Source organism: Lithobates pipiens, unplaced genomic scaffold (genome assembly GCF_037356315.1).
Source record: "Lithobates pipiens isolate NorthernLeopardFrog02 unplaced genomic scaffold, aLitPip1_a1.2 Scaffold_19, whole genome shotgun sequence".
In the NCBI taxonomy this organism is placed as follows: domain Eukaryota; kingdom Metazoa; phylum Chordata; class Amphibia; order Anura; family Ranidae; genus Lithobates; species Lithobates pipiens.
The window spans coordinates 564,578,257-564,605,505 of NW_027507764.1; the positions used below are offsets into that span (position 1 = coordinate 564,578,257).

The window sequence follows — 27,249 nt, forward strand, 5'->3', positions numbered from 1 at the left end:
CTTAAGTGGTTAAACTGACCTCATTTACAGACCATTCCCTTGGATCGAAAATATCTAAATGTTACAATGTTTCTCTTTATCTCCCAGTGCTGAGGAATGTTAATAAACATTTGCCAGCTTTTTTTTCTTTTTGGAGCAAATATATATCCATCACTCATGGAATGGTGCCAAACTATGGTACTTAAAAATCTCCATAGGCGATGCTTTAAAATTTCCACAGGTTACCAGTTTAGAGGTTGCAGAGGAGGTCTAGTGCTACAATTATTGCTCTCGCTCTAACATTTGTGGCAATACCTCACATGTGTGGTTTAACCACCTCAATACAAGGCACTTACACCCCCTTCCTGCCCAGACCAATTTTCAGCTTTCAGCGCCCTCACAGTTTGAATGACAATTATTCAGTCATGCACCATGGTACCCATATGAAACTTGCATCCTCTTTTTCACACAAATAGAGCTTTCTTTTGGTGGTATTTAATCACTAGTGTTTATTTTTTATTTTTTGTGCTATAAAAATGGCAATACCACATGTGTGAGACTTTTACACAGCCTGGTCACATACAGAGGACCAACATTGAAGTAGCACCTTCAGGCGTTCTACGAGCATAAATGACATCTCATTTCTCAACCACCTATTACACTTTTGAAGGCCCTGGAGCACCAGGACAATGAAATTGCTCACAAAATTACCCCATTTTGGAAAGCAAACACCCCAACGTATAACCTATGAGGCATAATGAGTCTTTTGAATGGTTCATTTTTTTCTAGAAGTTTTTGGAAAATGTGGAAAAAAAATTAAAACGTATTTTTATTTACACAAAGTTGTCCATTTATAAGATATTTCTCAGGGCCCTCTGATTCCCCTTGTCTTGAATTGTATTGCATTGTACTGTCTACCCCAATGTTGTAAAGCGCTGCGTAAATTGTCGGCGCTATATAAATCCTGTATAATAATAATAATAACACATAGCATATATATATATAGCAAAAATTATACCCCAAAATACATTCTGCTACTCTTCCTGGGTATGGCGATACCACATGTGTGAGACTTTTACACAGCCTGGCCACATACAGAGGACCAACATTGAAGTAGTACCTTCAGGCGTTCTAGGAGCATAAATTACACATCTCATTTCCTTCCTACCTATCACACTTTTGAAGGTCCTGGAGCACCAGTACAGTGAAATTACCTACAAAATGACTCCATTTTGGAAAGCAAATACCCCAACGTATATTCTATGAGGCATGGACTGCAAATAGGTACTCGGGTACTCTGATGGGCTGCCGATAGGTACTCGGGTACTCTGATGTGATGGTGACAGGTACTCGGGTACTCTGATGGGCTGGTGACAGGTACTCGGGTACTCTGATGCAGGGCTCGAGTCCTGCGGGAATGCATGGGAACGGCGTTCCTATACTATTTCCACAACGGGAACGCCGTTCCCATTAGCCGCCTGAGTAGCCCGCCGCCAGTGCATAGCCCGCCGCTCCTCTGCCACCCGAGTGACTGGTTGCTAGGCTAGGGCCGCTCCGCGTCTAGCAACCGGTCACATGACGTCGGCCGTACACGTGGGCACGCACTGGAGTCAGTGGGCAGTGCGCATACGGCCTCCAGCGCAGCCAGCGCTGCTGGGATACGAACTGTCTCCTCCCTCCCCTCTACCCAGTGCTCTCCCGAGAAGTAAACCAGGTTAGTCACTAGCACTCTGCATTACTCCGCCAATACTCTGCATTACCCAATACTCTGCATTGGAAGTGAAAGTATTCTCGCGCCTATCAATGTGTCCTAGAACTAGTGTGGTTGCAGCAAAACACCAGCAGGGGTGTAAACCCTCCCCAAATTAAGTGATAGTAATTAAGAAATGGTGTTGCGCTCCAGCTAAATAAATCTAATTAAACTAAAATAAACTAACATGTACTCAAGTACCAACCAAACAAAAATAAAATAAAGTAAAATGTGGAACTGTATATTTAAATAAGCTCAGACAATGTGCATAAATTCCAAAGTGCAATACCACAGGTCAGATTGTGCACTTAACATAAAAAACTTGACATAAAAAACTTGGTAAAAAAAACTTGGTATAAAAGATCTTCTATTGATGATAGTGAGATAGTGTTGAGTGCACACATATATAAATGATATGGTACGGAGAACAAAAAAAAAAAAAAAAAAAAAAAAAAAAAATGTGTCGTTATACAAGTGTAATACAAATCAAAAATTGCACAAAATGCTAATAGTCCATGTGCAGTGTACCATGTGTATGAACAAAATACTAATAGTCCATAAACAGTGAAATGTGTTTTTGAACAAAAGCTCCAAAAAAAAAAAATATATATATAAGGTGAACTACAATTATACAGAGAGCATGTCCATTTGGTGGTAAAATATGTCCATTTAGTGATAAACAAAGCAGTATCCTGCGTGCTCCAAAAACAAGAAGTGAATTCCACCAGTGCTCCTATGCGTATTGTATCCTCACACTAGGTGCAGTAATTACCTTACCTTACTGCTGTAGGGTAAACAGCATTTCCAAAGTAACGCTTGTTGTCCAGTAATGCAGGTACAATAGGTGATGTAATCCTAGACTCTCATTCACCGTGGACACGTTGTAGCATGCAGGAAAAACAAGGGGAACACTCCAATGGTGAAGTATGTATTCACAATTTATTGGGTATAAAACGAAAATGTAGGTACTCACATTTAAAACAATAATAAAAAGCACAGCTAAACGAACGCGTGTCACGCTCGTGCTTCCGGACGTCACTTCCGGTGTCCTTACTGGCCACAATTGGCCAGTAAGGACACCGGAAGTGACGTCCGGAAGCACGAGCGTGACACGCGTTCGTTTAGCTGTGCTTTTTATTATTGTTTTAAATGTGAGTACCTACATCTTCGTTTTATACCCAATAAATTGTGAATACATACTTCACCATTGGAGTGTTCCCCTTGTTTTTCCTGCATGCTACAACGTGTCCACGGTGAATGAGAGTCTAGGATTACATCACCTATTGTACCTGCATTACTGGACAACAAGCGTTACTTTGGAAATGCTGTTTACCTTACAGCAGTAAGGTAAGGTAATTACTGCACCTAGTGTGAGGATACAATACGCATAGGAGCACTGGTGGAATTCACTTCTTGTTTTTGGAGCACGCAGGATACTGCTTTGTTTATCACTAAATGGACATATTTTACCACCAAATGGACATGCTCTCTGTATAATTGTAGTTCACCTTATATATATATATTTTTTTTTGGAGCTTTTGTTCAAAAACACATTTCACTGTTTATGGACTATTAGTATTTTGTTCATACACATGGTACACTGCACATGGACTATTAGCATTTTGTGCAATTTTTGATTTGTATTACACTTGTATAACGACACATTTTTTTTTTTTTTTTTTTTTTTTTGTTCTCCGTACCATATCATTTATATATGTGTGCACTCAACACTATCTCACTATCATCAATAGAAGATCTTTTATACCAAGTTTTTTTTACCAAGTTTTTTATGTCAAGTTTTTTATGTTAAGTGCACAATCTGACCTGTGGTATTGCACTTTGGAATTTATGCACATTGTCTGAGCTTATTTAAATATACAGTTCCACATTTTACTTTATTTTATTTTTGTTTGGTTGGTACTTGAGTACATGTTAGTTTATTTTAGTTTAATTAGATTTATTTAGCTGGAGCGCAATACTCTGCATTACCCCGCCAATACTCTGCATTACCCCGCCAATACTCTGCATTACCCCGCCAATACTCTGCATTACCCCGCCAATACTCTGCATTACCCCGCCAATACTCTGCATTACTCCGCCAATACTCTGCATTACTCCGCCAATACTCTGCATTACTCCGCCAATACTCTGCATTACTCCACCAATACTCCACCAATACTCTGCATTACTCCACCAATACTCCGCCAATACTCTGCATTACTCCACCAATACTCTGCATTACCCAATACTCTGCAATACCCCGCCAATACTCTGCATTACTCCACCAATACTCTGCATTACTCCACCAATACTCTGCATTACTCCACCAATACTCCACCAATACTCTGCATTACTCCACCAATACTCTGCATTACTCCACCAATACTCTGCATTACCCAATACTCTGCAATACCCAGCCAATACTCTGCATTACTCCACCAATACTCTGCATTACTCCACCAATACTCTGCTATACCCTGCCAATACTCTGAATTACTCCACCAATACTCTGCAATACCCCGCCAATACTCTGAATTACCCAATACTCTGCAATACCCTGCCAATACTCTGCATTACCCAATACTCTGCATTACCCCGCCAATACTCTGCATTACCCAATACTCTGCATTACCCAATACTCTGCATTACCCCGCCAATACTCTGCATTACCCCGCCAATACTCTGCAATACCCTGCCAATACTCTGCAATACCCTGCCAATACTCTGCAATACCCTGCCAATACTCTGCATTACCCAATACTCTGCAATACCCCGCCAATACTCTGCAATACCCCGCCAATACTCTGCAATACCCCGCCAATACTCTGCAATACCCAATACTCTGCAATACCCTGCCAATACTCTGCATTACCCAATACTCTGCATTACCCCGCCAATACTCTGCATTACCCAATACTCTGCATTACCCAATACTCTGCATTACCCCGCCAATACTCTGCAATACCCTGCCAATACTCTGCAATACCCTACCAATACTCTGCAATACCCTGCCAATACTCTGCAATACCCTGCCAATACTCTGCATTACCCAATACTCTGCAATACCCCGCCAATACTCTGCAATACCCCGCCAATACTCTGCAATACCCAATACTCTGCAATACCCTGCCAATACTCTGCAATACCCTGCCAATACTCTGCAATACCCAATACTCTGCAATACCCTGCCAATACTCTGCATTACCCAATACTCTGCAATACCCTGCCAATACTCTGCATTACCCAATACTCTGCAATACCCAGCCAATACTCTGCATTACCCAATACTCTGCAATACCCAGCCAATAATCTGCAATACCCAGCCAATACTCTGCAATACCCTGCCAATACTCTGCAATACCCAATACTCTGCAATACCCTGCCAATACTCTGCAATACCCTGCCAATACTCTGCAATACCCCGCCAATACTCTGCAATACCCAATACTCTGCAATACCCTGCCAATACTCTGCAATACCCTGCCAATACTCTGCAATACCCTGCCAATACTCTGCAATACCCTGACAATACTCTGCAATACCCAATACTCTGCAATACCCTGCCAATATTCTGCAATACCCAATACTCTGCAATACCCTGCCAATACTCTCCAATACCCAGCCAATACTCTGCAATACCCAGCCAATACTCTGCAATACCCTGCCAATACTCTGCAATACCCTGCCAATACTCTGCAATACCCAATACGCTGAAATACCCTGCCAGCACTCTGCAATACCATGCCAATACTCTGCAATACATACCCTGCCATTACTCTGCAATACCCTGCCAATACTCTGCAATACCCTGCCAATACTCAGCAATACATACCCTGCCAATACTCTGCAATACCCTGCCAATACTCTGCAATACCCCGCCAATACTCTGCAATACATACCCCGCCAATACTCTGCAATACATACCCCGCCAATACTCTGCAATACATACCCCGCCAATACTCTGCAATACATACCCTGCCAATACTCTGCAATATATACCCTGCCAATACTCTGCAATACATACCCTGCCGATACTTACTCTGCAATACTTACCCTGCCAATACTCTGCAATACCCTGCCAATACTCTGTAATACATACCCCGCCGATACTCTGCAATACCCTGCCAATACTCTGCAATACATACCCTGCTGATACTTACTCTGCAATACTTACCCTGCAATACCCAGCAATGCCCTGCCAATAATCTGCAATACCCAGCAATAATCTGCCATACCCTGCCAATACTCTGCAATACCCTGCCAATACTTATCCTGCCAATATTTTGCAATACCCTGCCAATACATATTCTGCTAATACCCAGCCATACCCATCCATGCTCAGCCAAAATATTATTGGGGGAGATGACATGGATATTACAGTAGGGGAGATGTATATTGCAGTGGGGACTATATGGTGGTGAAATTTTTCACAGGTTTTTGCAAATTCAATTATTATTTGCTGATCCGAAAAATGATCCGATCCGTGACTCAGATCCAAGGAATGATCCGATCCGTGAGTTTTTTGATCCGTTGCCGATAATCTTGCACGGCAAGGGCAACGTTATTCCAGTTTGTGTGATATTTTCTAATTTGCTGTATTTGAATTTGGAACAGGGTGTATTTGTGTTAGAAATTCCCTGCGAGGGAAAGATCTTCACCCATTGTGTTGATTATTCTGTTTGACAAGTTAACTTATTTTGTATTTGTAAACTGGCACTTTACAATAAATGTACTGTATTTTCTGTGAAATATATATGCATATGAGCGTACCTTTATTTATTTTTATTTTTTTTGGTGGGGGAGTGGATCTTGGGTGGGAGTTCCCACACTTTTTTCCCCAGGACTTGACCCCTGCTCTGATGGCCTGGTGACAAGTATTCGGGTACTCTGAAGGGCGGTGACAGGTACTCATATGGACTGTGAGAAGTACTCGGGTACTCATATGGACTATGACAGGTACTCAAATGAACTGGGACAGGTACCCGGGTACTCATATGGACTATGACAGGTATTCGGGTACTCTGATGGACTGTGACAGGTACTCAGGTACTCGGGTACTCAGATGAACTGTGACAGGTACTCGGGGACTCAGATGAACTGTGACAGGTACTCGGGGACTCAGATGAACTGTGACATGTACCCGGATACTCAGATGGACTGTGACAGGTATTCGGGTACTCTGATAGACTGTGACAGGTACTTGAGTACTCATATGGACTGTGACAGGTACTCAGGTACTTGGGTATGGTCTGAGCACTGACAGGCTGACCCCCTGCCCCCACCCCTTCAACCTCTGCAGCAATGCTGGCAGTACTCATGCGTCTATTTCCCAAAGACAACCTCTGGATATGACGCTGAGCATGTACACTCAACTTCTTTGGTCGACGATGGCGAGGCCTGTTCTGAGTGGAACCTGTCCTGTTAAACTGCTGTATGATCTTGGCCACCGTGCTGCAGCTCAGTTTCAGGGTCTTGGCAATCTTCTTATAGCCTAGGCCAGTGATGGCGAACCTTGGCACCCCAGATGTTTTGGAACTACATTTCCCATGATGCTCAATTACACTGCAGAGTGCAAGAGCATCATGGGAAATGTAGTTCCAAAACATCTGGGGTGCCAAGGTTCGCCATCACTGGCCTAGGCCATCTTTAAGTAGAGCAAAAATTCTTTTTTTTTCAGATCCTCAGAGATTTCTTTGCCATGAGGTGCCATATTGAACTTCCAGTGACCAGTATGAGAGAGTGAGAGTGATAACACCAAATTTAACAAACCTGCTCCCCATTCACACCTGAGACCTTGTAACACTAACAAGTCGCATGACACCGGGGAGGGAAAATGGTTAATTGGGCCCAATTTGGACATTTTCAATTTCATTTTCAATTTAAATTTTCACTTTTGCTGCCAGCGGTTTAGACATTAATGGCTGTGTGTTGAGTTATTTTTAGGGGACATAAAATTGACACTGTTATACAAGCTGTACACTCACTACTTTACATTGTAGCAAAGTGTCATTTCTTCAGTGTTGTCACATGAAAAGAATAAAATATTTACGAAAATGTGAGGGGTGTACTCACTTTTGTGAGATACTGTAAATGTACAGTATTTACTTCGTTTTTAACCAGCACTCCTGCCCACAAGAGGGGGGAATGTTCGCTCATATGTGTACCACATTATTTGGAAAGAAGTGATAAATATCAGCTGTCATTGGGAAGACTTGCTGTACTTTTCCAGAAATCTTCTCGAGAAATAGGGAGCCGTAAATTTCTACAGAAATAACATTCCCCCAGGCTGTGATGCTAGCTGTGCCATCACTATTATTATTTTAATTGTGAAATGAATGAATAACAAACTGATTATGCGGAGTCATGTTCGTGGCGAGTCACTGTGTTTGCATATGAATAAATATATTGGAGATTCTGTATATGCCTTGGTCCCCTAAGGATAATTACTGAGAACATATTACTAACAGAAGCAGGCTTCAGAAGGAACCACAGGAGCACATACAATGATAGCATACTATTCCCATCCGCGCAAGAGCTAATGCAAAACAAAAGGCACTCATGACACCAAGTTCCAAAATATTAGTCATGTATGGTGAATTATGGTAAAATGTTATTGTTCAATATTACGATCATTTCATGGATATGTATAGTAATTTTGGTGAAAATTATTTTGCAGTGAATATTTCACCAAAGCGGAAACTCACAATTTTGCTTATTAAATTTTCTTGAAAAATTTACTTTTTTCTTTATTTAGGGGTGTTTTTGGGGGGCGAATTTTGGGTAGTTTAAATTTCTTTATATATATATGTTTTTTCCTTTTTTGGGGAGAATTTGATAAATATTTGTGCATTGTTTTTTTTTTTTATGTTTTTTTTTTACATATAATTATATTAAAAAAAATATATAAATATAATATAATAAAATGAATTAATGTAAAATAATAAAGGCTAATAAGAGGTATTTTTCAACACAAAAACAGGCCCAAGATAATTAAAAGGGGGTCTTTAAAGAGTAACTCTACTTTTTGTGTTTTCCCAGAACAGCAGCTAGACAGGGCGGTCCGGTACAGATGATGAATGATTGGGGAAACTCAGCCATTCTGAAGGTAAGCTGAGGCCATTCAGTTACTTTGACAGTTGTCTAAAATGTCTTTGCATGTGGTAGCATGGGGGGGTCAGCAAGCTCTTGATCATGAACACGCCCCTGCTTCGCCGGTCCTTCTCTCCAGCCTCTGCCGCTCTCATCTTCACTGCAGAGTGGAGAGCGGGGGGGGGGGGGGGGGGGCTCAGTACTGGATGGAGAGCAAGGGGGGGGGGGTAGCATCAGTTAACCTTTCAAGTTAACCAGCAGGTGATTGCTTGCTAGGATGCCGGGCGGTCCTAGCAACCAATCACTAGTCTGTTATGAAAAGTTAACTCCAACAGCTTCCACTCCCGCCCTCCATCTAGTACTGTGCTGCCTCCTGCTCTCCGCTCTGCTTTACACCAGTTGTAAGGGGAGTGCTACCTATACACTGGTGTGTGTTTGTGTCGGGTGGGGGGGTGACTTTGGGTGATGTGAAGGGGGCAGAGGACACTGTTTTGGGGGGGATAGGACACTACAGTGGGGGGGTGATGTGAAGGGAAGAGGGCATTGCTATTGAGGGGGAGGGGGGCAAAGGACACTACAATGCAGGGGTGATGTGTGGGGGGCACTGCTATGGGGGAGGGCAGAGGACACTACTGTAGGGGGAGGGTGGCCAAGTACATTACTGTCCACTTTCATTAACTGAATTTCAGTTCTTCCAAATTATGGAGGCTCAGCATTACATGTGGGCATTACCTAGGTGTCAGGGCTGGGCTCAGCCTCTCCTTCTCAGAGCTGGCTGCTCAGCTGTCGGCTAATTGCCAGCTCCTATCTCTCCACAGTGACTCAGCTGTTGATGATATCCTGCTTGTCAGTCCTGCCTACTTAAGCTGTTCAGCCCAATGGATCTCTGCCTTCGCCTTGGTCAACATCACAGAAACTATCTCCTGCAATCCTGTTCAAGACTTGCTTGGCTGACAATCCGTCTGGCTCCAGATCCTGCTTGCAGTTCCAATACGTTGAACCCCGACTTCTGGCTTGGCTGACTATCCGTTCTGGTTATGGAAATTTGGCTACGTTTTTACTACATTTGTTCTTTTTACTTTTATTATTAAACAAGTGTGATTTAATTGTACTTCTGTCTCAGCCTGATTTCATGGTTTCTGACACTAGGGTGGTCTAGATGCCTAGAAATGCCCCCTCCTCAAGACTGACATCCACTCATCAAGGCATTTTCATATTTTCAAAACTCCTCCCAAGAACCGGCCCACTGCTTGCATCAGAGCTGAGGGCTCTTGAGAGGAATACTGGAGCAGGGTGCTGTCATATTGTGTTATGTGCAGCATCCTGATGGACCTTCCCACCAGCCATGATCTGTCTGCATTGCATAGAGAAGCACAGAAACCCAGTGATGTCACTAGGGCTAAAGTAAGGTAGATCATGAACATAATATGAAAAAAAACACTTTTCTGCCTGTGCTGGAAAGAAAAAAAAAATCATACTACAAACATTTACTCTGATCCTACTCTCAGTCTCTGTGTTGCAAGATATACTGCACACCTGGCAACACTTTAGACCTGTGGTCTCCAAACTGCGGCCCTTTGCTTCCCTTTATCAAGCCCTTGAGGCATTATTCTTGCCACTGACACCAACAGTGGGGCATAATCCCTGCCACTGACACCAACAATGGGGCATACTTCCTTCTTACACCTACCCTAACTACACCAACTATTTGTACCCCTAATACCAAAGATCTGGCATTGTTTATTCCCACCGACACAGTCCAGTACCCCTAAAGTCCGAAGGACAGTAAACTGGCCTTTTCTTTTGAAAGTTTGGATACCCCTGCTTTAGACAATAGAATAGTGTGTTGATCCATATTTACTGCTATCAGCATGGTAAATCTTCCAACTGATGGTCAGACATCCAAAATATTTAAGCATTTTAGACAGTTGTACCCTTCATTGTAGCATGGATAATTAAGAGAATAGGACATATAGGTCTGAAATGGGTAGGAGAATTCCTTGTCAGGTCTCTGATTCTTCAACCCCCCCCCCCCCCCCCCCCTGGAAGCAGTACAGTCTCTTGGCTGGGATATCCTCCTACACATGCACAAGATTTGAGATATATGAATCCTAGATATTTCTGCTAACTGCTGCTGAGTGACTGTTGGGAGGGGGAGCAGAGGGAGCTGAATTGCTGAAGCACTGGGGAGGGGGGAGCAGAGCTGCTGAATCATTTCTTCGTGGGGAAGAGAGCAGGGTAAGTTGAGCTGCTGAGTCGTTGTTGGTGGGGGGGTAAGGTATACCTCCCAACTTTTTGAGATGGGAACGAGGGACACCTATAAGCAAATGTATGTAGGCATAGAACACACACCCTGCCACGCCACTTAAAGGAAAATTCTACAAAAAAAAAGTTAAACCCACAAGTACTTTATTTTTACCGCCACTATTGCTTTATATTGGCTTTTGACGTTTACAAGTGCAGCAATTTAGTAATTGGATGAAAGGTTTAGCACTGGGAAACACTTTTTGAAAGATAAAAAGTCCAAAATGAGGGACAAATAAAGAGGAAATAGGGACAGAGGGACTTTGTTCAAAATCAGGGACAGTTGGGAGGTATGGGTAAGGGAATAAGGTGAGATGAGCTAAGATGGTTGGGGAAATTCGAACATGACTGCAGTCAGGCTGTACTACTTATGGTTATGATGTTGTTGCCCTCTGCTCCTCCACCTCTGTAGAGCGTTAAAGCAGAGTTCCAGTTTTTGTATTTATTACAAGTCAGCACCTACAAAAAGTGTAGCTGCTGACTTTTAATAAACGCACACTCACCTGTCCCAGGATCCAGCAATGTGGTCACCTGCCTGAACCCTCGCTTTTCTCCCTCACCTCTCCCCAGGGCCGGCATTTCAACTGTGGGCACCCAACTGTGACAGCAGGTGACTATACAGCTGGGTGCGCACTGTGCATTTACTAGTCACGCTGCACCTGCTGAATGGTCCAGCAGTTTTCTGGGACCTGTAAAGTGTCCCAGAGGGCTGCAAGGAGGTAGGGGGAGAGGAGAACTTCTACTCGGAAATAGGAGTGGGTATCGGTCACCCCCCCCCCAAAAAAGTTACATGCCAAATGTGGCTGGGGCAGGTGCTTAAAGCAGAACTTTACCTTTTGGGTGGAGCTCCGCTTTAATAAACAAGAATGGGTGGACATGTAAAGGTATAGTTTGTTATGTAGAAAAAGGGATAAAGCCGGTGGCTTGATCTTCTGTAAAAAGTACATTTACTACAGCAGGTGAAGTACAAAATAATAGTGCTTACACATTTTGGGATATACAGTGCCTTGCAAAAGTATTCACCCCTCTTGGCATTTTTTGTGTTTTGTTGCCTCACAACCAGGAATTAACATGGATTGTTTGAGGATTTGCATCATTTCATTTACAGAACACGCCCACAACTTTGAAGATTTTTTTTTTTTTATTGTGAAGCAAACAACAAATAGGACAAAATAACAGAAAAAGTCAATGTGCATAACTATTCACCCCCCTAAAGTCAATACTTTGTAGAGCCACCTTTTGCACCTATCACAGCTCCAAGTCGCTTTGGATAAGTCTCTATGAGCTTGCCACATCTTACCACTGGGATTTTTGCCTTCAAGTTGGATGGTTTGCGCTTGTGAACAGCAATCTTTAAGTCTGACCACATATTTTCTATTGGATTGAGGTCTGGGCTTTGACTAGGCCATTCCAACACATTTACATGTTTCCCCTTAAACTACTCAAGTGTTGCTTTAGCAGTGTGTTTGGGGTCATTTTCCTGCTGGAAGGTGAACCTCCGTCCTAGCCTCAAATCACACACCGAGTGGTACAGGGTTTGCGCAAGAATATCCCTGTATTTAACACCATCCATCTTTCCCTCAACACTGATCGGTTTCCCAGTCCCGACTGCTGAAAAACCTTCCCACAGCATGATGCTGGCACCACCATGTTTCACAGTGGGGATGGTGTTTTTTGGGTGATGTGATGTGTTGGGTTTGCGCCAGACATAGCGTTTTCTTTGATGGTCAAAAAGTTACATTTTAGTCTCATCAGACCAGAGCACCTTCCTCCATACATTTTGGGAGTCTCCCACATGCCTTTTCACAAACTCAAAACGTGCCAGTTTGTTTTTTACTGAAAGCAATTGTTTTCTTCCGGCCACTCTGCCATAAAGCCCAAGTCTACGGAGCGTACGGCTTATTGTCGTCCTATGTACAGATACTCCAGTCTCTGCTGTGGAACTCTGCAGCTCCTCCAGGGTTACCTTAGGTCTCTGTGCTGCCTCTCTGATTAATGCCCTCCTGTGTGTTTTGGTGTGCGGCTGTCTCTTAGCAGGTTTGCTGTTGTGCCATGTTCTTTCCATTTGGTTATGATAGATTTGATGGTGCTCCTAGGGATCATCAAAGATTTGGATATTTTTTTATAACCTAACCCTGACTTGTACTTCTCAACAACATCGTCCCTTACTTGTTTGGAGAGTTCCTTGGTCTTCATGGCAGTGTTTGGTTAGTGGTGCCTCTTGCTTAGGTGTTGCAGCCTCTGGGGCCTTTCAGAAAGGTGTGTATATGTAATGACAGGTCATGTGACACTTAGATTGCACACAGGTGGACATCATTTCACTAATTAAGTGACTTCTGAAGGTAATTGGTTGCACCAGAGCTTTTTATGTGCTACATAACAAAGGGGGTGAATACATATGCACATGCCAATTATCAGTTTTTTATTTCTGAAAAATAGTTTTATGTATATATTTTTTTAATTTTACTTCACCAACTTAGACTATTGTGTTCTGATCCATCACATATAATTCAGATGAAAAAAACATTGAACTAAAGGCTGTAATGTAACAAAATAGGTAAAAAGCCAAGGGGGTGAATACTTTTGCAAGGCACAGTAGCCGTATTCATAGCCCTTGTATTATTTTCTACTTCATCTGCTATAATAAATTTACTAATTGCAGAGGATTGAGCTGCCGGCTTTCTTTCTTTTTCTATGTTATGCTTGGGTGCAGGGAAGACACCATAAGCCAGCGCACAGACTGATCACCACATCGGGGAATCAGACCAGGTGTCATTTCATTTCATATAGTTTTGTTATGTGGGACCAAACAAGGGGCACTCTGGGAGACTCTGGGTTTTCTTGCTCCAAGTGGGCTTGGTATGGATAAGCATTGGGTGTCTTCTGAAAATTCACAGAGTTTTTGATGTCTGGCGAGATCATAAGTGGGTTTGGTTGGTATTAATGAAGGGTATGCAATGTTTTCCTCAACCTTTTTTCAGTCAAGGCACCCTTTAAAATTATGGACAGTCTCGAGGCACCCCATTCCAAAATGTAAAAAAAACCTATTCTAATAGTTTTACATAATGCAGCAACATCTACACATGTAGGACACCCATTGTCAGAGGCGATTTATTCTTCTAAAGCACATACACTTTTGTACACTGGTACTGACTAGTATTCCAATGTTTCTCTTCTCCCTCAATTTCTCTCCATCAGTCTGCTAATGTGACCCCAGTGCTAAGGGTGAGGGGCAAAGGGGGGTAAAACAAGGATGCTGTGGAGTTGACCGACATCCTCCTTATCAACTGATGACATCATTGGTTGTTAGTATGCCAATGTCTAGAAAGTCATAATGGTGCATAATGAAAACCCGTGGCTTTGTATAGCTAAAAGGCAGGCTTCATCCACCTGCTGGCTTGTATACAATTTTTTACAGATGGTTAGACATTTTGCCAAGGCACCCCTGAAGAAACCTTGGTTGAAAAGGGCTGCTATACATGATTTACATTGGTAGGACCACCTATACTAGGAGGTTCTTTAGTGAGGAAGTTGTTATTAAAGAGGAAGTAAACCCTGATGAGTTTACTTCCTCTTTCATTCCCTGCAAAGGTAAAGCATAATGGACTACTATGCATTGCATAATAGTCCATTATGTGTCACTTACCTGACACAGGAGCCAGCGAAGTCACCGCTGTCCCCTGTAGTCCGGCGCATCCATCTTCTCGGTGGGTCTCGCTGCTCCGCCACTGTCATTCGGCGAAGCCACGATGACGTCACTCCTGCGCATGCGCACGGGAGCCGCCATGCGCGGCATATTCGCCATTGACGGTGCCGCGCTCAGTGCGCCTGCGCGCCGCTGTCTACGGCGCATGCACCGTAGACAGCAGTGCCTGTCTTTCGGCAAATATCTCCTAAACCGTGTAGGTTTAGGAGATATTTCTTGGACCTACAGGTAAGCCTTAATCTAGGCTTACCTGTAGGTCAAAGTGTGTTGTAAGGGTTTACAACCACTTTAAGTCTAAAGCAGTGGTCTCCAAACTGCGGCCCAGGGCCCGGATGTGGCCCTCTGCTTGCCTTTTTCCAGCCCTTGGGGCACTATTCCTCCCACTGATACAAGACACTACTCTGCCAGCCGACACCAGCAATGGGGCACCATTTCTCCCACTGACACCAAAAATGGGATACTATTCCTCCCTATAATACCAATGATGGGGCACCATTCCTCCCCCTAATACCAAATGCTTACTCCCACTGATGCCAGGAAAATTTCCACTCCCGCTAGCCATAGTCCGACCCTCCTAAAGTCTGAAGGACAATAAACTGGCCTTCTGTTTAGAATGTTTGGGGACCCCTGGTCTAAAGGAATAAAAAGATAAATGATATGTATTGAGCAAGCCAAATGATAAAAGGGATGTATGATGATATCTATCGAGCAAGCCAAAGGATAAAGATATAAGTATAGTGACCTTAAAAGATTTGAAGTGTCTAGGAGACTGGAGAAGAAAGGTTATATATAGAGAAGAATGGGCAGGCCACCCTGCCAGAGGGCAAAGCTCTTCATGAACTGTTATGCCATACAGTAAGCAAATTATTTTGGCATCACTACTAAGCTGCAGATTGTACAGTTTCTGCAAGGTTTGCCCGAAACTGCCCAAAATACAGAGACGACTAAAATCCTGGATCCCATCATGCTGCTTTAGATCTCATTTTCTGGGAATGACCTTTTCCAGTCAAGGTAACGACCCTTATGATTACTTTGTACTGAAGCAAGCCGGCATTTATACAGCAACGCTCTGAGAGGTAAAAGGTCTAATTGGACATTACCTGTTCTCCACTTTATTACATTGGTGCTTTTTGGCTCCAGGTGCAATAATTTGCTTTTTATGTATCAACTCTGATGCCTGAAATACACAATGGAAGAGAATACTTAGCAGAAATGCAAAATTTAGCGGAAATGCAGATGCTCAACTGTATATAGAACGCACTACATTTTTGGGTTGGTTAGAATTTGGAGAAAGGCTGGCTAGGGTCAATATATTTAAGAAGGAAGCATTCACTATGAATTTCAATTGCCTCATTATCTTGAATTTCACACTGCTGTACACAAACAAGCATAAAACATAATATTGTCAATCCACAAACATGTAGGAGTTATTGTGTTAAGTAGACATGTGTGCTTTGCAGGGTGGATAAAAATCAATGATTTAAAAAAAAAAAAAAAGATTTGATTTAAAGAGGAGTTTCCCTTAAAAAAAATAAAATAAAAGTCAGCAGCTAAAAATACTGCAGCTGCTGACTTTTAATAACTTACCTGTCCCAGGGTCCAGCGATGCGGGGGAAGGAAGCCCCGTTCGCCCCCCTCTCGGCGGTGCCGGCAATGCAACTGTGGGAACCTGGCTGTGGCTTCACAGCCGGGCACCCACTGTGCATGCGCGAGTGGCGCCGCGCGCCTTGATTGGCCGCGCAGTCATCTGGGACCTGCCACATGTCCCAGATGACTGACAGGAGGGAGGGGGCGGAGCTGCGCCCTTCCTGTGCTGAGGGGAAGTGACGTCAGGAGCCCAGGCACTGAAGGAGGTAGACTACGAGGGACCCCCCTAGCAACAGGCATTTAGAGGTGAGTTAAAAAAAAAATCCAAATATTTTTTATTTTTTTTAGGAATTTTAAGCATTTTTTTTTTGTGTGTGGAACACCACTTTAAATCTGATTTTTTTTATTTAAATCTGATTTTTTTTATTTTTATTAAATTTATTTTAATAAAATGCTTTTGGAGTAAAAATCAATTTAAAGATAGTTTTCTATTTAAGATACATTAATAATTTAGTTTATTCAGCATGAAATGTTGCGTAGTTACTGTATGCAGCACGAAGCTGTATATTCTGATTCTTGGTAAACTCATCAATGAATCCAAGCTCTGCAAGCTGAGATAACATGCACTGCATTGATGCATTCACACAATTTCACAGTAACCATGAGATAAATCAAAGTTCAAGAATATTCCTTTATCCTGTTGTTTTGCAAATCTATGTACAATACAAACTGTATGATTGAATCGGTTCTGATATCGCTGTTTTACTAACCTGACAGCTTATTATTCTAAATAGGAAACCTTCATTTTGTTTACAAAAATAAAGATTCTAACTACCAGCAAGAATGAGTTCTTACATTTAAAGAGAACCTGTCATATCAGGTCCATCATGGTAGCGCCTGTTAGTGGGCATCCACTCACCTGCTGCCGCCACGTCCCTCACCTTGTTGTGTCACCTCCGCATCACCAGCTGTCCCATTATGAATGGGACTGTCGGTGAATCAACAGCGGGTCAGAGGAGAAGCCGCTGCAGGACAGAGATGACAGTTGTTCTTTAAACATTTTGATTTAAATCGAGTTGATTTAAATCAAGTCCACCCTGGTGTTTTTTTTCATTCCAAATTGAAATTCAGACAAATTTTTCATTATTTGGAAATTTGGATGTATCGGAATTTCCAAATTACAATAGTAAAGAATTTAAACTAATTCTAAATAATGAATCAAAATTTCAGACAAAATTTGAATAGTTTACGAGTCAAATTCTAATAGTTTTAGAATCTAATTAAAATTTCCGAAGAGAATAAAATAGAACATAAAATAAAGGAATAGAATATAATAGAGACAAAACAAAAGAATAGAAAAAAAAATAGAAAAAAAAGGGATAGAATAGAAAATAAAAGAATAAAGTAAAACAGAACAAAACAGAATAGAAAATAAAAGATCAGAATAAAATAGAAAATAAAGGAAAACAATAGAATAATATAATAGAATAAAATAGAAAGAATATAATCATCTTCTGAAATTCTAATTTCAAATAGAATAAATGCAAATTCGAATATAATAGAAAAGAATAGACATGTGCGATTCGGTTCGTAACAAATAGATTTTCATAAGAATTTGTTATTATTCGTACATTCGGATGAATTCGAACATCTGAATAGCTGAAAGAACCAAAATACAAAAATTACGAATAAGCAAAACAACGAACATGCAAAAATACGAACATGCGAACGGACAAACTTACGAAAATAAGAAACTCCGAAACAGTAAAAGAAAGAAAATGACATCTATAATGAATGATTATCATTTCATATTTTCAATCCTTTGTCTGTTCACAATTTCGTATGTTCAAATTTTCATTCGGGTGTTCGTAATTTCGTTTCCTTGTCTGTTCGTAATTTTGTTTGTTCGTGTTCTCGAATTGTTCTTTTGAATGGACAGTGTAAGTGTATCTTAATATGCATGTTCGTAATTTGGTATGTTCGTAATTTCGTGTTCTCAAATTTTTGTTTTGAATGGGCAGTGTATTAATCAGTGATGTATCTTACTTAATATCTTTAGCCAATCAGCTTATCCCTTTTGTGTCTGAGTCACACTGCATTCCTGAATCTTTTTAGATTCAGTTGAGGGGGAGACTGAGTCAGGTCTGGAGACTGAGGGAGAGGACTGGAATAAGTACAGGATTTATTAGAAAAGCAAGCCTAGGATTATTGTTCTTTATTTCCTACGAAAGTCAACGAAAAAGGCAATCTCACAAAAGTAACAATTACTAAATTATGAGCAGTGTACCAAATAAACAAAAATTATTATCTTACCAAATTTAAGAATTTCTAATCAAAGAAAATTAGACTAACAGAATTACGAATCATTTTGTATCAAAGAGAGTATAACTGTTACGAAAATACTAATGAGTCCAAATATAAAAACTCGCATCTACGAAATTACGAATCAACAGAAACATAAAGAAACAAAATGAAACATTTTTTTTTGTTGTGTCTAGAAAAGAATAGAAAACAAAAAAGAGTATAACCATTTTCCAAAATTTGAATAAAATAAATTTGAATTAGAATAGAAAAAATTAGATTAGAATAGAAAAGAAAATAATTTAATTAACTAGAATAGAAAAGAATAGAAAATTTAAAAAACAATAGAATAGAATGATGGACTAGAAAGACTAGAAAGAATACAACCATCTTCCAAACTTGGAATTTCGAAAAGAATACTTTCAATTCCAAATGAAATTTGATTAGAATTCGAATGCAATTCGAATGGAATTAGAAAAATTTGAATTCAAATAAAACTAATTACGAAAACAAATGAAAAGAATTAAACAAATTTAAGTAAACCAATTTATGTAAATAACAAATCGAAAACTAAACACATTTGTTTGTTCTGTACACGTCTAGTGTTAGGGATTTTATCTCATGCTCTGAACAAAGTGACCAGTTCACAAACCTAACTATCGTCTATTGCTAATCTTATTTCTTCACATAAAATAACAATTTAACACCTGAAAGTCTTTCTTTTACATAAATTGGTAAACTATACGGCCAAAGAACACCAGACCAATACATCTACAACTATATGGGTATGTATGTCAGCATCCCATTCTAATAACTGATTTTGGTTGATTCCAGTGAAAGGTATGGTTAATGATACAGCATAGAGAGATCTTTTAGACAAATGTGCACTTCTAGTAACAATTTAGTGAAGGCCGTTTTCTTTTCAAGCATGACTGTTACCCCCATGCACAAAACCAATTTTATAAAGACATGGTTTGTTGACTAATGTGAAGAAACTGGAGTGGCCTGCACAGAGCCCCTGACCTCAATCATACTGAACACCTTTGGGATGAATTAGAACACCATCTGCAAGCCAGATCTTCCCATCCGACGTCAGTACCTGACCTCACAAATGGTCTTTGAGTGAATGGGCACAAATTCCCACAAATACACTCCAAAATCTTGCAAAAAGCCTTCCTAGATGAGTGGAGGCTGTTATATCACCAAGGTAGAACTAACTCCATATTAACCACTTGCCGACCTGGCGGGTTGGCTTTCCTGCACGAACCAACGTACCTGTACGCCGGTCCATTCAAGGAGCATATTGGGCGCGTGCGTGCCTGCGGGTCCCGCAGACTCAATGTCCGTTGGCGACCCGCGATCGCAATGAGGAGAGGCAGAGCGGGGAACTACCTATGTAAACAAGGCGATTCCCCATTCTGCCTAGTGACATGACAGAGATCTACTGTTCCCAGTGATCAGGAATAGGTGATCTCTGTCATGTTCCAGTAAGCCCCCCCCCCCCCACAGTTAGAACACACCTAGGGAACACAGTTAACCCCCTGATCGCCTCCTAGTGTTAGGCCCTTCCTTGCCAGTGTCATTTTTACATTAATCAGTGCTATAAAAATGCACTGATCAATGTAATAATGTCAATGGTCCCGAAAAAAAGTGTCATTTGGGGTCAGATTTGTCCCCCCGCAATGTCGCAGTCCCGCTAAAAATCACAGATCCCCGCCATTACCAGTAAAAACAATAAAAAAAGTCCCTAAATCTATCCTGTAGATGCAATAACTTTTGCGCAAACCAATCAATATATGCCTATTGCAATATTTTTTTACCACAAGAATATATATCGGCCTAAACTGATGAATACATATTTTTTTTATATATTTTTTTTGGATATGTATTATTGCAAAAAGTAAGAAAAACTTTTTTTTAATAACGCAAAAAATAAAAGCCACAGAGGTGATCAAATACCACCAAAAAAAAGCTCTATTAATGAGGAAAAAATTACGTCAATTTTGTTTTGGTACAGCTAAAGCAACGCAGTGCCGTATCGCAAAAAGTTGCCTGGTCATTAAGGGGGCAAATCCTTCCCGGGGCCGAACTGGTTAATGCCCGTGGCTTTTGTGAACTGTGTTTAGCTGTAGATGCTGGGACTATATTTAAGGGTTTGGTAGCCCACTTTTATTGAAAGAAAAACAAAGTTCATTAACTTGCCCACGCATGGTGTTCCAGCTTCACACAAAACAGTATTAATAAAAAATGCCAAGCCACCTGGCTTTTAGGTCAGCAGCACCACTGCTTGTTCTGGTCTCCCCAACCTTAGATTCCTCAGACTCACTCAATGCCTCCCTCACCTCCCATGCCTCCTGATACCGAGTTGGTCAGTGAAAGTGAACCCTTGCACTTGGGTTTCATGTGTCTCGCTGCGGATGAGAAAACCTTTAGGAAGAGGGAGAGACTGTGCCTTTATTGTGGCCAGGCAGGGCACTTTTTGAAGTCTTACCCTACCCGTCCAGGGAACGCCTGAACCTTGAGGTCCTGTCATGGACAGACCTTAGGTGGCGTTGTTTCATCCCCAATTATCCAGAAGGATAAGCCCCTGGTTACGGTCACCCTTTCTTGGGCTGAGTCGTCCGTCGAGATACAGGCTATAATCAACTCTGGGGCTGCAGGCCTGTTCATTGATGCAGCCTTTGTATCGAAGCAATCGATTCCGCTGCAGCTGCATGACACTCCACTTTCCATTGAGGCTCTACAGCCTGTCCATGTGACTTATGACATGATTCCGTTGTCCATGGCCGTAGGGGCTCTTCACCATGAGATAATCCAATTCCAAGTTATTTCCTCACCTAAGTTTCCACTGGTTATTGGTTATCTTTGGTTACAGACACACAACTCCTCTTTTGATTGGCTCCATGCTGAGGTTCTCTCCTGGTCACCACAATGCAGTGAGACATGCTTCCAGAAGGGAGCTAAGGTCCTGTGCACCTCTTCACTCTCCTCCCTGCCAGAGGAGTACCGTGATTTTAGCGATGTCCTTGTCAAAGGTCAAGCCGGTAGTTTGCCTCCACACCGGCCGTATAATTGCGCAATTGACCTTCAACCTGGTGCCATACCCCCTCGTGGCCGGGTTTACCCTTTGCCGGTCTTGGAGGATAAGGCCATGGAGGAGTATGTTGCAGATGCGCTTTCTTGAGGTTTCATCCGCAAATCCTCATCTCCTGCTGGTGCTGATTTCCTCCTTGTGAAGAAGAGGCATGGTGAAGAGACCTTGTATTGATTATAGGGGTCTCAATCATTTCACGATTAACAATGCCTATCCAATTCTATTCATTACAAAGTTATTTGACTACCTCAAAGCTTGATTTGAGAGGGGCATACAATCTCGTGAGAATTAAGGAGGGCAACAAGTGAAAAACTGCGTTTAATACCAGAACAGGCCATTATGAGTACCTTGTAATGCCTTTTGGCCTTTGTAACACCCCAGCAGTTTTTCAGGAATTTATTAATGCTGTCCCCTGAGATTTGTTGCAGTTATGTGTGGTGGTTTATCTCGATGATATCCTTATATTTTCCAAGTCCCTGTAGAGCCACTACACAGATGTCTGTCATGTGCTTCAGAAACTAAGAGAGAACAATCTCTGTTGTATACTGGAGAAGTGCGAGTTCCATCGCGAACAGGTTAAATTCCTGGGTTATGTCATTGTTACTGCTGGTTTTTCGATGGACCCAGAAAAACTTTTGGCAGTTCTACAGTGGCCCCGACCTGTTGTTTTACGCCCTCTGCAGTGTTTCCTGGGCTCTGCCAGCTAATATCGGAAGTTTATTCGCAACTTCTTGTCTCTGGTCAAGCCCCTGACTGATAGGACTAGAAAGGACAGTAACCCCCAGAGCTGGTCTCCGAAGTCCATTAGGGCCTTTGAGAGTCTCAAGGCTGCCTTTGTGTCTGCTCCTGTGTTGGCACATCCTGATTCTACGTTACCTTTTATCCTTGAGGTTGATGCTTCTGAGACTGGTGTTGGTGCCCTTCTGTCTCAACGTCCTACCTCTGAGAGCGCTATGCATCCTTGTGGCTACTTTTCCAAGAAATTGTCACCCGCGGAGTGCAATTATGAGATTGGTGACAGAGAGCTGTTGGCAATCATTTTAGTCCTGAAAGAATGGAAACATCTCCTTGAAGGTACCACTGTGCCGGTTCTCATTGTTACTGACCATAAGAATCTCACATCTTGTTTGAGGCTAAACGCTTCTCTCCCAGAAGGCACGATGGGCTCTTTTCTTGTCAAGCTTCAATTACATTGTCTCATTCTTACCCGGTACTACGAATGTAAGGGCTGATGCCTTGTCACGACAATTTTCCTCCACTTCCAAGTTGGAGTCAGTTTCGGTTCCCGTGTTTCCTCCTGATCGTATTCTGGCTATGGTTTTTACCAGTCTCACTTCTCCTTTGGGTGACAAAATTCGTGCTGCTAAGGCCCATGCTCCTCCTGAGAAGCCTTGTGACCACTGCTTTGTCCCAGAGAGTCTCCGTACTGCCGTGCTCCATACTTACCATTCTCCTAAGGCTGCTGGCCACCTTGGGAGGAATCAAGTTTTTTGAGTTGGCTGCTCAGCTGTTGGCTAATTGCTAGCTTCTATCTCTCCACAGTTACTCAGCTGTTGATATCCTGCTCCTCAGTCCTGCCTACTTAAGCCGTCCAGTCCAGAGGAGCTCTACCTTCATCTTGGTCACATCACAGAAACAATCTCCTGCGATCCTGTTCAAGACTTGCTTTGCTGACATCCCTTCTGGCTCCAGATCCTGCTTGCTGCTCCACTACATTGATCCCTGACTTCTGGCTTGACTGACTATCTGTTCCGGTTACTGAACTTTGGCTATGTTTTGACTACGTTTGTTCTTTTTACGTTTATTATTAGAGAAGAGATGATCCAGGAGTGGTCAGAACTAGAGCAGGAAGGGAGAAGAAGCAGCAGGGATCAGTGGAAAATCAGCAGGGTGGCAGAGGAGGCAGCAAGCATTAATGGTGGTGGAGAAGGAAGGGACAGGGAGCAGCAGGGATCAATAGTGGTGAAGCAGGATAGGAGAGGAGACAGCGGGGATCAGGGGTGGTGTAGCAGTATTAGAGAAGAGGCAGTGAAGATCGGTGTTGGAGCAAGATGGGAGAGGAGACAGCAGGAATCAGTGGAAATTCAGCACGACGGTGAAGGAGTCGGCGGAGATTAATGGTGGTGAAGCAGGATGGGAGAGGAGACAGCGGGATCAGTGGTGGTATAGCAGTATGACAGAGGAGGCAGTGGGGATCAGTGGTGGAGCAAGATGTAAGAGGAGGCAGCAGGGATCAGTGATAGTGGAGGAGAGAATGGGAGGAAGCAGACAATAGTGGCTGTAGAGCAAGATGCCAGGAGGAGGCAGTGGGGATTAGTGGAAGTGGAGGATAAAAGAGGCAATGGTGCAGAATATTAGAGGGGGCAGCATGGATCAGTGACAGTAGAGTGGTACAGGAGAGGTAACAGAGAAGGTCAATGAGGCTAGAGAAGTAAGCAACATTATGAGGAGAGGCTAGCACTGGAGGACTCTGTAGATCTGAACTAGACATGTGTGGTTCGTTTTGTTCAGAATATTCAGACAAATTTTTCAGATTCAGAGATTCCGATATATCCGAATACCTGAATTACAATATAAACAAATTTTACTGAATGCTCTGAATAACGTAATGAAATTCGTCTGAATTTTCGGAAATTCGGACTGAAATTCAAATAGAATTTTACATTGAACTCCAGTCTAATTCTAAGGACATATATTGGTGAAATCAAAGTGTATTATTAGAGTACCATTTCGAAATAATGCTGTTTTTGTTAAGTCAAAGGTGATTTAAAGAGTCATTGTAATCATATGATGAAGATTTTTCTTTTGTTTGTTCATTTTGCTGCATTCAAAACGAAAACATAAAATTTTAGTTTTGACCGATTCGAAAATGTATCAATTTGAACGTTTCAAAACGAAAAAAATCTGTAAATTCAAAGAAAATTCCGAATACGAATTGAATGAATTAAACTAAATGAAATAACTAGATTAACGAATCAAAACGAAACAAAATGAAACAAATTTTTTCGTCATGCACATTTCTAATCTGAACAGCTCCAGGCTGAGCACCTGTCCACCCGTTCATCTCTTTATTGCAGGCCAGAGCTGCAGCTCTCTTTCACCGTCTGGCCCCTGCCCTCCCATCATTCTCTCCTCATGTGAGCAGCTCAACAACTTAATGGAGACGGACGGGTGTGGAAGGAGGTGAAGCAGGGACCTAATGCACTGCCATCAACAGCATTTCTCCTTCACCGGGCAAAGAATACTTGTCAAGTTCAATCAAAGTAAATAAAGCTAAATAAGTAATTATAAATCATTCATAGACAAACCTACACAGGTGTAAAAATTGGGAAGTGATTATTTAGCCTTACATAAGCCCAGCTGTGACTGGTTCTCATTGAATCAGCAAAAGGCTACCTACATAACTCCAGCTTATATAGAAGTTCCAACAAGCCCTGACCAGCACCAACTAGCGGGGAAATGCTAGAACCTGTATTTCCTCAAGAGCCGAATGGACCCGGGTTCTTGAAGAATGGGTTAAATCCAATTTACAGCCTAATAGAAACTTCAAGAAAATACTGACTTTTTTTGCTATGTAATAGCCAGACTAATGCCATTTTCTTCTTAATGAAGTCATTTCATGTCTCCTTAATATTTCAGAAGGAGATAGTGGAAGTGAAACTCAATTAATATAATGTGAAGGCTTTTCAATGAATTCTGAAAGTATTAAATTAGGTTAAAAATAACAACACTCATTCTCCCTGAGGTCCAGCACGGTTCAATTAAATTATGTACCTCTTAATGAGAGCCAGTGTTTACCAAGCTATCCAAAGAGTAGTCCAGTCTGTACCTTCTAAAGGTCTCAACATATTTAATAATGTTTGACACAAATACTAATATTTGTGCCTAAACAACCCATTGTGGTTTAACGTGAACCTGTAATAAAAAAAAAAATTTGAAAAAAAAAACACTTGACCATCACATCTATGTGAGATTTTTGGACATTCAATTCCAAAACTATGGGCCTTGATATGGCATCGCCTTCCCTCCTTTGTGGCTATAACAGCTTCCAATCCTCTGGGAAGGTTTATTTAAGATGTTGGGGTGTGTCTGTGGGAATTTGTTACTACTCAGCCGTTTGTGAGGTCAGTTACAGTTGTTGTGTGAGAAGACCTGTTCCAATTCCCTTTTTAATTCATCACAAATGTGCTCAGTAGGGTTGAGGTCAGAACTCTGTGCAGGCCACTTGAGTTCCTCCAAGCCAAACTCATCAAACCATGTGTCATGGTTATGCAGTGATCTTCCTGTGTTTGCTTACCTCCCCTCATGTGTTCAGACTAAGAGGCCAGCCACTTCCACCTGGTGGTTTTTATAACCTCTCCTCTAAGCATGGCTCCACCCCAGGCCCTATCAGGGAACCTTATATTAACCTGTGCACTGCAAGCCAACAGTGCTGATCAACCATTGTGTATTCCTTTGTGTGTTAGCTTCCTGTTACCTGCCATGTGCTCTGCTGTTATTCCGTTACTGACTTTGGCGTGTCCTTGACCATCCCTGTTTGCCTGTGATCCTGACCTTTTGGCGTGTCCCTGACTATTCCTGTCTGCTTGTGGTCCCGACCTTGGCTTTGTCCCTCACCATCCCTATCCTCCTGTTGCCTACTGTGGGTGTGAGCTGGGGAACCCTGGGGGTCGCGACCTGGAGCCAGTTGCAGCCAAGAACACCTGCTGGATCTTAGACTCCGCGCCCCAGGGAATCTTACGCTCTAACTCCAGTGGGATCGGTCCCCCGTCTGCAGCAGTCAGCCGTAGGGTCCACAACCTTGCGGTGCACTCCTGATCCCTACGGTGTGCATCTGTCACCTCGCCTCAAGGTGACCTGACACCAATGTCTTTATGACGGTGGCTTTGTGTAGAGGGGCACAGTCATGATGGAACAGAAAAGAGTCTTCCACAAAACTGTTGCCACACGGTTGGAAGCTCAAAATGATTTAAATTGTCTTTGTACAGTATACGGCAGTATTAACATTGTCCATCACTGGAAACACCTGAACTAAATCACTCAGACCAGTGTCCACATGAATATTATATAATCAAATTGATCAAAAAAATTGAATTGTGTTGAGATTCGCAAACTGCATTAAATTTAACCCAGAGTTCAAATTTAATCAAATTCTTCTAATTAAACTTTTCAAATTGCATTAATAAAGTCAATAAAGAAAAAGATTAATAAAGCATATGCAGCACTACCATATATAAATAAAAAGTGGCACAAAGAACACTGGGGATGTACGTCATGATTTTGACATTCAATATCGTTGGTATGGCAGCAGCTAGTTGCCATAATCCCCCTATCGTTTTTTCCCTTAGGCAGCCGGCTTTTAGATAAAAGTGATCCCAGCAGCAGATTCGCCGTGAGATCACTTTTATAGGCGGCAGGAGAGGTTACCCCCCCCCCCCG

At 42.1% G+C, this 27,249-nt stretch overlaps 1 protein-coding gene across 1 annotated transcript in view; it reads right to left on the reverse strand.

Annotated features, from left to right (window-relative positions):
- DNAAF11 (dynein axonemal assembly factor 11) overlaps window positions 1-27,249 on the reverse strand; it is a 150,849-nt gene that overhangs the window by 14,200 nt on the left and 109,400 nt on the right. The window contains exon 11 of the mRNA XM_077493362.1: window positions 15,929-16,005. Within this exon, the coding sequence (XP_077349488.1) occupies window positions 15,929-16,005 (77 nt within the window). The remainder of the gene's footprint in view (window positions 1-15,928; window positions 16,006-27,249) is intronic.